The 12,417-nt window shown below is 38.8% G+C and overlaps 3 protein-coding genes and 1 long non-coding RNA gene across 4 annotated transcripts; 2 read left to right on the top strand and 2 right to left on the bottom strand.

Annotated features, from left to right (window-relative positions):
• Positions 1 to 2,043: 2,043 nt before the first annotated feature.
• Positions 2,044 to 4,328, bottom strand: LOC104601076 (uncharacterized). The gene is made up of 4 exons (XM_010264265.3): positions 4,138 to 4,328; positions 3,741 to 3,995; positions 2,676 to 3,611; positions 2,044 to 2,282 (listed from the first exon to the last, which is right to left on the bottom strand). The coding sequence occupies exons 1-4, from the start codon at positions 4,208 to 4,210 to the stop codon at positions 2,230 to 2,232; spliced, it is 1,317 nt and encodes a 438-aa protein (XP_010262567.2). The 5' UTR covers positions 4,211 to 4,328; the 3' UTR covers positions 2,044 to 2,229.
• An 888-nt stretch (positions 4,329 to 5,216) lies between these two features.
• On the top strand, positions 5,217 to 5,993 carry OHP (one helix protein). The gene is made up of 3 exons (XM_010264263.2): positions 5,217 to 5,414; positions 5,543 to 5,665; positions 5,787 to 5,993. Exons 1-3 carry the CDS (start codon positions 5,259 to 5,261, stop codon positions 5,853 to 5,855), a joined length of 348 nt encoding a protein of 115 aa, XP_010262565.1. The 5' UTR covers positions 5,217 to 5,258; the 3' UTR covers positions 5,856 to 5,993.
• On the top strand, positions 5,972 to 7,552 carry LOC104601075 (nifU-like protein 3, chloroplastic). The gene has a single exon (XM_010264264.2). It carries the CDS (start codon positions 5,972 to 5,974, stop codon positions 6,701 to 6,703), a length of 732 nt encoding a protein of 243 aa, XP_010262566.1. The 3' UTR covers positions 6,704 to 7,552.
• A 504-nt stretch (positions 7,553 to 8,056) lies between these two features.
• On the bottom strand, positions 8,057 to 11,035 carry LOC148802201 (uncharacterized). The gene is made up of 2 exons (XR_016082668.1): positions 8,630 to 11,035; positions 8,057 to 8,439 (listed from the first exon to the last, which is right to left on the bottom strand). It is a non-coding gene; the product is annotated as an uncharacterized LOC148802201 (long non-coding RNA).
• Positions 11,036 to 12,417: the final 1,382 nt, after the last annotated feature.

Below are 12,417 nucleotides of genomic sequence, written 5' to 3'. Positions count from 1 at the left end.
ATGTGAGCCTCTACTCTTTTCCGAGAAACCAGAGGACTCTCCCTTGAAAACATGGAGAAATCAGCCCCCACAAGATTGCCCCCCACAGCACATCCCCGCTGTGTATTGGGAACATCTCCCGATGTGCTGTGGGACATTGTGGGGGCAATCTTGTGAAGGGCTGATTTGATCTTGAAAATATGCTCTACGTAGCAAATACCTACCAGCTACCACTGAATCCATATCCATAACTCCCAACAAACAGTACCTGAAAAAGGGGAAGAGAGTCCTTATTTGTCGAACCTTCAACGTTCTTAATGATGCTAAAATCTGAAGAGTCCAACTGAATCCAATCCATATCCTAAATCTAACATTCTCAACGAAATGCCAGGCTTCGTTGTCGAGACAACCAAGGAAACAGTCGTTGCCCAAATTAACTTCACTTGCACTACTAATCAGGTAGTAGTTTTGGAACGAACGGCCTCTCAATTGCGAAGACGACACACTCTTAAGCGGATTTGCTATTTGAAAAATAAATGTTTATTCTACGAGCGTTTGGTGAAAAAACATTTATTTCAAATAGGGAGGCATACCCTTTTCAAAATGATGTGGCAGGCCAAGACAGGCTATTAAAAAAATATTGATTATTGAATGAGCACCTAAAAATAAGCCCAAATTTTGGGTTTCTGACATAAGCACTTATTCTAAGGGGTTTATTTCCCCAGACGCCAATTATTAACTATTGGTGTGGTCTCGACCCAAATTTTCGAATAAGCATTCTCAAATTTAGGGCTACAAATGGATTGGATTAGATTTATCCAATTTAATCCGATAAGAATCTGTCGTGTTTTTAAGAGAATGATTCGAATTAGAATATGGGATTTAATTAGAATTATAATAAAAATATTTATGGTATAATTTAAATAATATAATATATTATTTATATAATATAATAATATATAAAACATAATATATAATATAAAATGATATAAATAATATATATATATATATATATAGAATATACATATATAATATAAAATTAATACATAAGATATAATATTTCATAATTAACACATCAGATAGACCTACTTTTTTGATCTGGTCTGATTTGTAAGGATCAAAGGAGGCATCCAAATCGGGCTCTTTACAGCCCTACCCAAACTACGATCAGGTAGGCACAAAGTCATAAGCACATCCAATGAGCACTTAAATTTTTTTTTTTACACCTGTCCCTTAATATGCCCCGACCCATTCTTGAAAAAGATTAAAAACCATTTTGACACTTTGTCAAAATATTCCTCAGGACAAAGAATAGCCTAAATTAGTTGCTTCTCCTCCAAGCTCTTTTAGGCCAGCAGCACCCAGTAGCCTCAATCTACGGGCAGATTCAGTCCACTCTTAGAAATCTTAGCTCCACCCTCTGGGTGGATTGAATTATAAAAGGTCGCAAATTTCTTGGATCCAGGCCTTGCATCGTCGGCGTCACAGTATCAGCACTAAGATGCAGTATAGACTATACTGTTGATCAATGTCGATATTCTACATATTAATTCAATTTTTTTTTGTAGTTCACCATACCGCCGATGCAGGCCGAGATGGAAGATAGATGCCAGAGGATCATGCAAGAGCAGATACCCGACCCAACCTACGGTTCAATGGCTTGTAGGCACCCTTACTACCCTTCAAGCCCCACAACTGTATTTAATAGAAGCAGAATATCGATTTGTTCTGCTTCCTCAGGATGCTGGATCCAATGTCAAATTCCAACTTGATCGAATGAAGCTAAAGATGGAAGACCACCATAGTAGAGGCCGATCCACCAGACAAGGAACGGTGTCACAGTCCATTATCCTTCATCACGTCTTCTGTAAATTTGGTTAATGCTCTCAGATCTCTCCTATATAACTAATTGACTGAATGTCTTACTAGCTCTAATCCAATCCGGTATGGGCTTTCATCATTCAAGGATAGAAGTGATGGGCAGATGAAGAGTCAGAGGTTTTTTTTATTTAATTTTCTGTACTGGTCTGGGCTTTCATTGTGATAAATTCCATTCTGTAATTCTTTGGCTGCAATTCTACAAATTTGTTTATTGACGAGGAAATGAAAGTACAGATGAACAAGAATTACGCTTAGGAATTACACAGAGATTGGAACCTATGCCATTAGTACATAAAAATCTGTAAACTTGAATTTAGACTAGAAGAGAAAAAGAAACCAAATACTGATGCTTGGAGAAAGGTCTCTGCCTCAGTTGGTTTGGACTATCCTTCCCTGAGTTCCCTCGTTTTCAATCTCAACTACTGAAAAAATAAACAAACAAAAAAATGAAAAGTCAAGATGAAAACTGGTAAAGATTATAATACCAATTGCAAGAAGGTTCTACCATAAAGAAAAAAAAAATTGCAAGAGGGTTGGTCATTAAAAAATTTAGAGTCGTTCCAACTAGAAGTGATCTCCTACTAGAAAGTTTAAAAATGTGAAATGCAGATAAAAGGTCAAGATGGGTGGCTCAGTTGATCTCCTAATAGAAGTTTTGATCCAGTTGGACGATAATTAGAACTTGGGTTGCTCCCCAATATATAAATTGCTGCTTATAAGTGGAAAATATTTTCAGGCCATGATCAGAGCCTGTTTAAGCAAACAGAAGCCAGGGTGGGTTGCGTTAAAACTTAATCGGAAGCAGGAAAAGGTACCTTCATGAGCATTGGTGGAGACTGGAATGCCTGTGGCGGTGGATAAGTCGGTTGTGGAGGGCACAGATGATAATGATGGCGATTCCTCAACATTTAGCAAAGAAGAAACAGCCTCTCTCACCTTTTCTACGACTCCCATTTCACCAGGCACTTTCCTCGGACTCATCGCCTCGGATATCATTTGGGAAAGCGCTCTCTCCTCTTCCCCGGGCTCCAGTTTCTGCATTAAAAATTCTTTCACCGAAACACCTTTATCCCATTTCTGCTCACTGCTACTGATAGCAATACTCTGTGGTCCAGTCTCAGAGGCTGAGGTTGGTGAGCCATGAATCTTTGAAGCGATTATGTTGGTGGCCTGGGTAACAGCAGCGTATGCGGGTGCAAGCGTCTCCGACACAGTTTCGGTTACCTTGGCATAGGCCGGTGCAAGCTTCTCTGTTACTGTTTCGGTAATAGTTTTGCTATCGGCAGCAACAGGATTGGTATAGGCGGCAACAGGTTCGCTATTGGCGGCAACAGGTTTTCTATCGGCAGCAACAGGATTGCTATAGGCGGCAACAGGTTCGCTATAGGCGGCAACAGGTTTGCTATCGGCAGCAACAGGTTTGCTATCGGCGGCAACAAGTTTGCTATCGGCAGCAACAGGTTTGCTATCGGCGGAAACAGGATTGCTATCGGCGGCAATAATTTTTCTTTCGGCGGAAACAGGTTTGCTATCGGCGGCAATAATTTTTCTATCGGCGGCAATAGGTTTGCTATCGGCGGTAATCGCTTTGCTATAGGCAACCGGTTTGCTTTCCGTCTTTTGATTGTCTTGGTCGCTACGGTGAACGGCACTCGTCACCAAAATATGCTTGTCGGAAATCACAGGGTTCGCTCGTGGATGCTGTCTTGCATTCTCTTTGCAGGCTTCGGGTGCCATCTCTGATTCATACACTGAGAAAGGGAATAGAGGGTAAGTGAATGACAAACTCATAAGTAACGGCTTTAACCATCAACGTAGAATTTAAAGGGAAAAAAAAAAGAAAGAAAGAAAGAAAGGGAAAATATTTATATATAATTTACTGGGGGCTCCAAAGTATTCGGGATCTTCATCTTCTTCCTCGTCTTCGTCCAAACTGACACCCCAAGAGGGAGTGGCATTCTCGTCTTGATTGTTCTTCTTCTTGTTGGCAAGAGTTTGTCTCCATTTCTTAGCCTTCTCTCTCACCTTGGCCAGAACAGATTTCTTAGAGTGGTGAATGTGATCCTCGTCTTGATCGTAATGCTTCGATATCGACGATAGGGTGGGTGATGATGCCCCCCACTTCGACTCATCGTCTATTGTAAACAAAACCGAACCGAAGGAGAGAAAAACAGAAATTAAAAGGCATATTCAAATGATCAATTAATTTCTATATACAGTTTCATTCATGCAGAGAGAGTTTAAGAAATGCAGAGAATGCATGCAATTGAATGTTACCATGGAGAAGCTGCTCTACGGTGGGTGTGATAGGAGTCTCGATGGGTCTTCGTATTCTCTCCATTTGAGCCATGTTTGCTAAGAAATCACGGTTTCTCTCCTTCTCCCGAGTCCCGATTGACTCTTATCTTTATCTCCCTCTCTCAGACACTCGGAAGAATTTAAGGAGTTAGAAAGTGAGAGGATCGTCCTCAAGGCTCCAACTGCAAACTGTTATAGGCGAATGCTTCAGGAGACCGATGCTTCCGCCGTTATTTTCCTGTCTTTTTTTGGCATGCAACAATCTGAGAAAGCCACGTGTTAATTATTATACATCACCCAAAGCTTTTGTATCTTACCCTTATTGCCACGTGGCATCCTTTTAGATGATAACTCCAAACATAACCGTCGACCAGGTCCCTACTCTGGATTCCCGACCAACCATCTTCCTCCTCCGTAGCCTGCGGCTTCGCTCAATGCCAATCCACTCCGCGAGAGGAGGAGACTTAGAATCAGAGACAGAGATCGATGTCTCTTCTTGTTTCCGTTTCTTTTGGTTTTTTTTTCTTTGAAATTTGAAAGCGAAGATTCCTTACCCACTGTTTTTTTTTTTTTTTTGCCAGATCAGATTTTCGTTTCAGACTCAGATTGACATATCATGCATCAAAACTAATTTGTGGACTCCTGTATGTTGGACGGTGATTGCGTTGCGAGTTGCGACACCCTTTTGCCCGTAAACACGTGTCACGAATTCACTGGATATGAACCGGAAATGGAAAAAATAAGAAACCGAAATCAACTCTGAAGTCTGAACCAGCAACAGATACGGTCTCAGTATCTGGTTCAAACTTCGAACTCCAAACCATGCACTCGGATATAATAACTTGGTTCCGATCCAATGGCTTGGGGCGATCGTATCACATGTATATGGTTGATCATCATACACTTTGAGTTGAGGCTCTCTAAGCTGTAACGTGTTGGTACATAGTGTACACATGTGGCACAACTAGATGGAATGGGACCCGCATTATCATTTATCAGTGCGTTATGCTCGTTCAACCACAAATAAAAGAGCATAGGAGATAAGGTGGGTGGTTAGATAAGAAAGCAATGGTTCCAGTCGATTGTGGAAACAGAAAAATATGGCTACAATTTTACCGTCGTCTCTCCTCCCAACGAGAGCCCTGAGTGCTGCTCTCCCAACCCATCATCGACCTCTCCTCAATTCTTCTGGTCCACAAGCCAAAACTCGAAGGTCCTTCTCTTTCAGAGTCCGAGCAGCAAAGCTTCCTCCTGGTGTAAGTTCTGTTCTGTGATTCTTCCTTCCGTTATTTTTTTTGTTTTTTTTATTTCCTTGGAAATTCTCAAAATTCTTATCATAATCGAATGACAAGAAGAAGATATCAAATGGGTGGAAATGTTTCAGGTAGAAGTGCCAAAGGTAGAGCCCAAATTCCAATCTCCTTTCCTGGGATTCACAAAGACTGCAGAGATATGGAATTCTAGAGCTTGTATGATCGGCCTTATTGGGACCTTCATAGTAGAGCTAGTGAGTGTTTTGTCTTTACTACTTAATTCTATAAAATTGGGTTTCCTTAGCATTGCAAATAGAGATGAGCTATAGTTGTTGCAATGTCTCTCTGATTTCTTGGGTGGCTTGTGCTTTTCAGATATTAAACAAGGGGATACTTCAAGTCATTGGAGTGGACGTGGGGAAAGGACTTGATCTTCCTCTATGAGTATATTTACATGTATTCTTTACATACTAGGGGTTTGTACTTGAAATATAACTCTGTTCTTCCATCATTCTGTAATTGGGCATTTGCTTCCTAAGCGGAGTACTCTAGAAATTAAGATGAGCGCCTTCTCAACCCAAATGCAAGGTCTCAATGCAACAGCCAAAACTGGAACTGCAGCATTTAATCCATATTTGACTTCATCTGAACCAACCTCAGTTGCTTCTTTATCCTTATTCAAGAACCCCGTATCCAAATCTAACGCAGTTTCGTCGAAGCACACCTCTTTCTCAAGAGGCCAATATGATATCAGAGACTTGCTTCGAGTCACTTCAGGACGCCGTAGGAGCAACCGAGCTGGAACTTTCACTTCTCCGAGCTGTGTTCTTCCACTAACCGAAGAAAATGTCGAGAAGGTTCTTGATGAAGTGCGGCCAAGCCTGATGGCTGATGGAGGAAATGTAGCTCTCCATGAAATCGATGGCCTTGTAGTTGTATTGAAGCTTCAAGGAGCATGCGGTTCATGCCCGAGTTCAACTATGACCTTGAAGATGGGAATTGAAACTCGGCTCAGGGATAAGATTCCTGAAATCCAGGAAGTGGAGCAGATCCTAGATACAGAGACTGGGCTTGAGCTAAACGAGGAAAATGTTGAAAAGGTTCTCGCTGAGATAAGACCTTATCTTGCAGGCACAGGAGGTGGGGTGTTGGAGCTTGTTCAAATCAATGACTATGTTGTCAAGGTCCGCCTTAGTGGGCCTGCAGCAGGGGTTATGACAGTACGAGTTGCTCTAACGCAAAAATTGAGAGAAAAAATACCTGCAATAGCAGCCGTCCAACTAATAGAATAGTTAGAGTAACAGAAATATCATTTGACTGTTAGCAGGGTAAATGACCCATCCCAGATTCTCTTTGCCATCTGGAATTGATAAAGTGATTTAATTTTCCAGTAACCCATTGACGAGTTTCTCTTCCAGCCGCCCAATTACCATTCATCTGAGATGAAATCATATATGAGAAGCTTCTCTTCAGACTTCAGCAGCATAGTGCTAAGCCATTAATTTAATTTTACAATATTGGGGTGCTTAACCCGTCCGATCGCTTGTACTTCCTCCACAAATTCTTTATACGTCTGTCCTCACCTTCACCCAATCTCCTCAGCGCCACCGAAACTCGAGATAGATGGTTATCGTGGGGAAGATACTGTGGAGGGATGTAGCTTTGAAGAGCTGAAGACGAATGGAACCACAGAAGCGGTTGCCGCGAAAGGTTGAGTCGGCGAAGAAAGATAAAGAGTTTCGAGCTCGGAGGAAACATGGGAAAGTTTGATTGACAGCAGATTTCGGGAGAGACTGTCTGGAGATAGAAAGAAGGTAGGATTAGGTTGAAACTTAAAAACTATAATGCAACATCAAGAAAAGTAGAAAACAGCAATTATCAAATGCTACTTCAAGATCAAACCCACACATCTAATAGTGATAGCAGGATCTTTGCTACTGCTATTATCAAAGTATACTGGTCTCTGCACGTATACCAAACATCTTAACCTACTCTCCCTCGTTTTATCTATGTTCTTCCAGTTTTTTTCATTCATTTTATCTCAACATTTATTATCAGCAAGGTTCAAAGTATTGACATAAGGCGTATCAGCCTCTATCGATGCTTTTTTTTTATGTTATATTTATTTATTTTTTAAATCAGGCGTATCTTTTAAACCATGATCTGACCCGATACAACCCTTATAAGGGCGTATCGGAAAGCTATCGGCACGATTTGTATTATAAGCCAATACGTGTCGATACTTTGGCCAACTGCAAAGAATAGATAGTAGGAAGTCAATTATGTTGCACTATCAAACACCTGTGTGTTTGTTTCACTTAACAATGACAGGAACATGATATTAAAATCTGCGAACTGCTCTGCTTGTCCAAGCACACTGAAAACTAAAATCGAAAAAGATATGCAGATAAATCTCCCATGTAGAAATTGAAGACTATCTGCAGATCTTCCATACCGAAGCAGAGATTGTAAATTATGATTATTCTCAATGGGGTGTTTGCAAATTGCATGCTACATCGAATGGAATCATTTTATGACACCACTACCTAGAAAAACTTGGAATCCTAAATAAAATGGATTGAAAGTGCAGCAAAAAACTAAAAAAAAAAAAAAAACGGAGAAGTACTGATAGGCCCAATGCAGAATTCCACGACGAAAAAGAAAATAATTTGTTTTGAGAGATTGAGACTCGACACAACCTTCAGTTCAAAATCTTTGCAACACATTTGAAACACAACTGATGGCAAATCGTTCTCTTTCATTCCAACAAAATGAAAATTGACATAAAGTTGCATCCTTAGTCCCAACTCCTTTTTCAACCATGCAAGAGCAGTTCAATCTCATCAATGTTGTCTTCAATGCTACTTTTCTTGCCTGTTTTAACTCCAATATCATCTTTCCTTCTTTCTGCTCCACATTTTGCATATGGTTCATCCTGCAGAGGTCCTTTGTTGTAATTTTCTAATTCACCAATTGAACCACTGATGTTCAACTCCTCCAGGAACTCCAGCAATTCTTCCCCCGTGTCCTGGAAAACAAAGACCGTAGTAAGCAGTGATCTTTTCTACTAGTTCATTTTTCTTGCTTTAAGGTCCTATACATTTCAATATTTCTAGTCAATACAATGAATAGATCAAATCCTTCCATCTTTTTAGTGTTTTTTTTTTCAATACTGAATTTCCACCACAAGGGTAAAATGCTAAATGACAACGACTCACCACCAGTTCTTCCCACGGGCTCTTTGGCTTCCCTTGTGAACCAACATTAGCCTCCGGTTCCAGAATTCTTATTGGAGGTCTCTAAGAAGTTCCTCTATAACACTATAGGCAATCAAGTTTAGAAACTACATATAGGTCATTTCTTTTTTCTTTCCTTCTTTTGGATAATAAGGTGAAGATTCCAGATAAGATTTTAAGATGAAGCAAGAAAATTTTACGGGTTAAACATAAGAAACTAAAGAAATATGACTCTTGTGAAGATAAGATACACAATAGAATGTGGTAAGAAATTCATCCCCTCACTTTCAGGTATATACAAGGCCAATGAAGGATTGTAAGACACAAGGTCCTGTGTATAAATACAGTCTAATGAAAGATCAGCAGCACATGTAACTCACAAGATCAGAGAAAGGCACTCAACATTTGAAGGATTCTACCTGAGAGCTCTCCAATTTTAATTTTACTTCTTTTGCAGGGGTTAGCTGCAGGGCAGAAGGCATCAGTACAAATCAAAATCCAATATTTCAGACTGAGTTTTTTATATGGATCTTTGACCATAGGTATTTTTATTGTTAAAAGGAATGTGAGAAATAAGATGGATAGAGCCACCTAAATCCAATTGGCTCCACAGATTTCCTAACAAATAAGGCTCACTTAGTGGCATTTAATCTATGTCCACATGCCCAATGCTAGCATTTTAATTTCTATTACTAAGGCCATTTGGTGGTGTCCAGATCTGCTACCCACACCTACACAGTAATTTAAAAGGCATGCTTAGGCACACCAAGTGAGGCACATTTTAGGGTAGGCGGTCCTACGCGCAGCACTTTCAAAAGGCGCATGCCTAGTCAGCCAAGGCGTGCGCCTTTTTAATGTTGTTCATTCATTCATTTTCATCATAATAAAATATCTTCTTAAAAGGCAATTAGAATTATAAAATCATTATTTTTTGTGTGAGAATAAAGAATTTAAGAATTTAACATGTACTTGTTTGGGCTTGCCTCAAAGGGCTTTGTACAAAGGCAACTCGTAGAATCAGGAACACAATATGTTTTACATCACATTACCTGCTTGAAGTAATGCAATCAAGGAAAAAAAGAGATTGTGGATTTTACATGATTGAAAATGTTTTATATGTTTGATTTTATTTTTAAATTTTCATTTGAATATGCTTTACATGTTATGTTTATGTATTTTAATTTTAGATAATAAGTTTTCTAAAAAATATTTTTTAAAATTTAAGTTTATATGTTTTATTAATATTATGTTTAATATTTTTTTTTCATTTTTTCGATTTTTTGGCTTTTTTTTATTTTCTGACTTTTTTTGCACCTTGCTTCAAAAAAGGCGCATGCCTCGCCTTGCATCTTGCGCCTTGGACGCAAATTACCCCTTGCACTTTTAAAACACTGCACCTACATATGGAACACTACAGCTGCACATTAGGAACATCTTCCCATGAATTATAACATACAAGTACAGGAGATGTTTCCAATGTACGAATGTAGTGTTGTTGTGTTGGTGCCTTGAATTCCCGCTGTTCTGTTTCTCGTTCATATATCTCTTAGTATCTTGTGCAAGCTATCTTGCTCATACTTTTTCTGTTCCATCCCCACTCTCCCCAAATTGTTTCAAGAGAACCAGTAATTAGATGGGAAGGAGGGGTTTCTCTAAACCTTGACGGAAGTGCTCCAGACAATCCTGATATAGCTGGCATTGGAGGCATTTATAAGGAACAGAAGGGGTAATATTTGCTGGGCTTACAGTGGTCCAATAAGAATTGCTGATTCTACTAAGGCTGAAGTGTTGGCTGCTCTCACAGGAATTAAAATAGTGAGAAACCTGGGTTCTCAGAGCTTAACCATTGCAGGTGGCTTAGAAAATACCATAAAATGGCCAAGGGACAAAGAGGGTGGCCCATGGAGATTGAGCCATTTTCAGCCAGAAGCTAGGGACTCTCTGGAGTATTTAAATGCAAACTTGACCTGGATTCCGAGGGAGCTAAATCCTATTGCAGATGGCCTAGCCAGGTGCTCTTTTGGATATTTTATATGGTGATAGGCTGCTTCCTATGTAAGCTTTTGGGGATTCCCCTATGTGTTGTATATCCTCTCAAGTACCTCTTTTTCTAATGAAATTCTATTACTTTTTTCTCAAAAAAAAAAAAAAAAAAGATTAGAGAGAGGGTGTGGTTCACAATATCGACGATATTTGGCAAAATATACCCAAAGAAGGAGTGGAAGAGGTTAAGTATCAAGGTGTTTTTTCTTTTTAGCTTTTAGGTTTGGGTGTTTTGTGGGTTTTCCCATTTTCTTTGTTAGGCCAATTTCGAATTCGGTCTCTCGTCTTTTGTATACTGCTCTTCTTTGTTTCTAATAAATTATACCCTACCTATTTCAATATATATATATATATATATATACCCAATAAATCCCCGTTTGCTAGGTGGCGATATGAAATCTTCTAGGCATCTTTTTTTCAAATACCCCCAATACTTTATATATTTAAAGTTTAAATTTTATATTAAAAAGTTCAACATTTCATTAAAATCATCATAATATTTTAAAAATATTTTCCTAAAAGAGCTAGCAGGGAATTAGCAATTGAATAATTGGCTTAATACTTTTATATGATTCACTCACTAAGTTGCTATAATTAAAAAGAAAAGGAAAAATGCCTATAACTACAAAAGAATATTTTCATTCTAACCAAAACATATAGTAACAAAAACACAAGAGTTAAAATGGCAAGCAATTAACATATATAAAGAACAGAAGATGGCTAAAGATCAAAAGGGAGTCAAAGAGAAATATACCTATTACAATCACTTAATTTATCCCATTTGATTTATATAATTCTTTGTTATGGATTTTTGAGCCTTAACTGTGCAATTATATTTCTTCTAATGATCTATTGAAGATTTATTAATTAATTTAATATTTCTAAAAAATTTTCCTGATTTTTTAAAACTTTTCAAATGTCTTAGTGAAATTAGAAAAATATCTCCAAAATTTCTCTAACTCTATATGGCAAAATGTTTATCAATATCGATATTACAAACCATGTTTGGGTGTATTGGGAGATAGGGTTTTGGTGAGGGAGGCTGTATACACTGTGCCTGTAATTAATATAGTGGATTTCTTCTGGGTGTAGGCTATACAATGACCACGTAAATCTCTGTGTGCATTCTTGAGTTGCTCTGTTTTGTGCTTTTCCTTTTGTTTTCTCCATTTTCCAATCAATCTCAGGTCTTGGGTTCATTCTTTCACAACAAGTGTCTTGTGGATTGGGCAGCGTTGTTGTGGGCAGCAGATCTGAGCACCATTTGGTACGTTATTAATATTAAACTGTATAGAATTTTATATCATATAATTCAAAACAAAGATGTCACAAAACCATATAGACTTTCAGGGAAAGGAGTCAGTACCAAAGCCATAGAATTCTTCATCTTGGTTCCTTTCAGCTGTAGATCTAGAATAATTGTGTCCAATTTCCAAAATCATATTTATGTCGAATTTCAGAGTTCAACAATGTATTGACCTGAATTGAATATGGCCAGTACCATAAGAGGGAAATAATTGTGATTTGTTAGGTTAAGCTTTTCTCTTTAGTTTACTGGAGCACTTAAAGGTATGTGACAAGCCACATGTGAACCATCGATACATCAAGCATAGTTGTCAAGGCAACGCCTAGGCGAATAGGTGCTTTTTGGTGCTTACCTCGCCCAAATGCTGTAGGTTTCCTATTTTTGGATTCCACCGCCTAGGCACCTGGGCGCCCCATAGTCG

The sequence above is a fragment of the Nelumbo nucifera genome, chromosome 2, assembly GCF_055504915.1.
Source record: "Nelumbo nucifera cultivar China Antique chromosome 2, China Antique-T2T, whole genome shotgun sequence".
Classification (NCBI taxonomy): Eukaryota; Viridiplantae; Streptophyta; class Magnoliopsida; order Proteales; family Nelumbonaceae; genus Nelumbo; species Nelumbo nucifera.
Note: the sequence above shows the minus strand (reverse complement) of the source record. Positions and strands in the feature narration are given on the sequence as shown.

What these genes read in the sequence shown, in the direction of transcription:
- LOC104601076 (XM_010264265.3), bottom strand. Translation starts at nt 4,210, where the DNA reads ATGGCTCAAATGGAGAGAATACGAAGACCCATCGAGACTCCTATCACA. An exon ending in CGTAGAGCAGCTTCTCCATG is followed by an intron (nt 3,996 to 4,137) that starts GTAACATTCAAT and finishes TGTTTACAATAG; the next exon opens with ACGATGAGTCGAAGTGGGGG. An exon ending in CGAATACTTTGGAGCCCCCA is followed by an intron (nt 3,612 to 3,740) that starts GTAAATTATATA and finishes TCCCTTTCTCAG; the next exon opens with TGTATGAATCAGAGATGGCA.
- OHP (XM_010264263.2), top strand. Translation starts at nt 5,259, where the DNA reads ATGGCTACAATTTTACCGTCGTCTCTCCTCCCAACGAGAGCCCTGAGT. An exon ending in CAGCAAAGCTTCCTCCTGGT is followed by an intron (nt 5,415 to 5,542) that starts GTAAGTTCTGTT and finishes GAAATGTTTCAG; the next exon opens with GTAGAAGTGCCAAAGGTAGA. An exon ending in GGACCTTCATAGTAGAGCTA is followed by an intron (nt 5,666 to 5,786) that starts GTGAGTGTTTTG and finishes TGTGCTTTTCAG; the next exon opens with ATATTAAACAAGGGGATACT.
- LOC104601075 (XM_010264264.2), top strand. Translation starts at nt 5,972, where the DNA reads ATGAGCGCCTTCTCAACCCAAATGCAAGGTCTCAATGCAACAGCCAAA.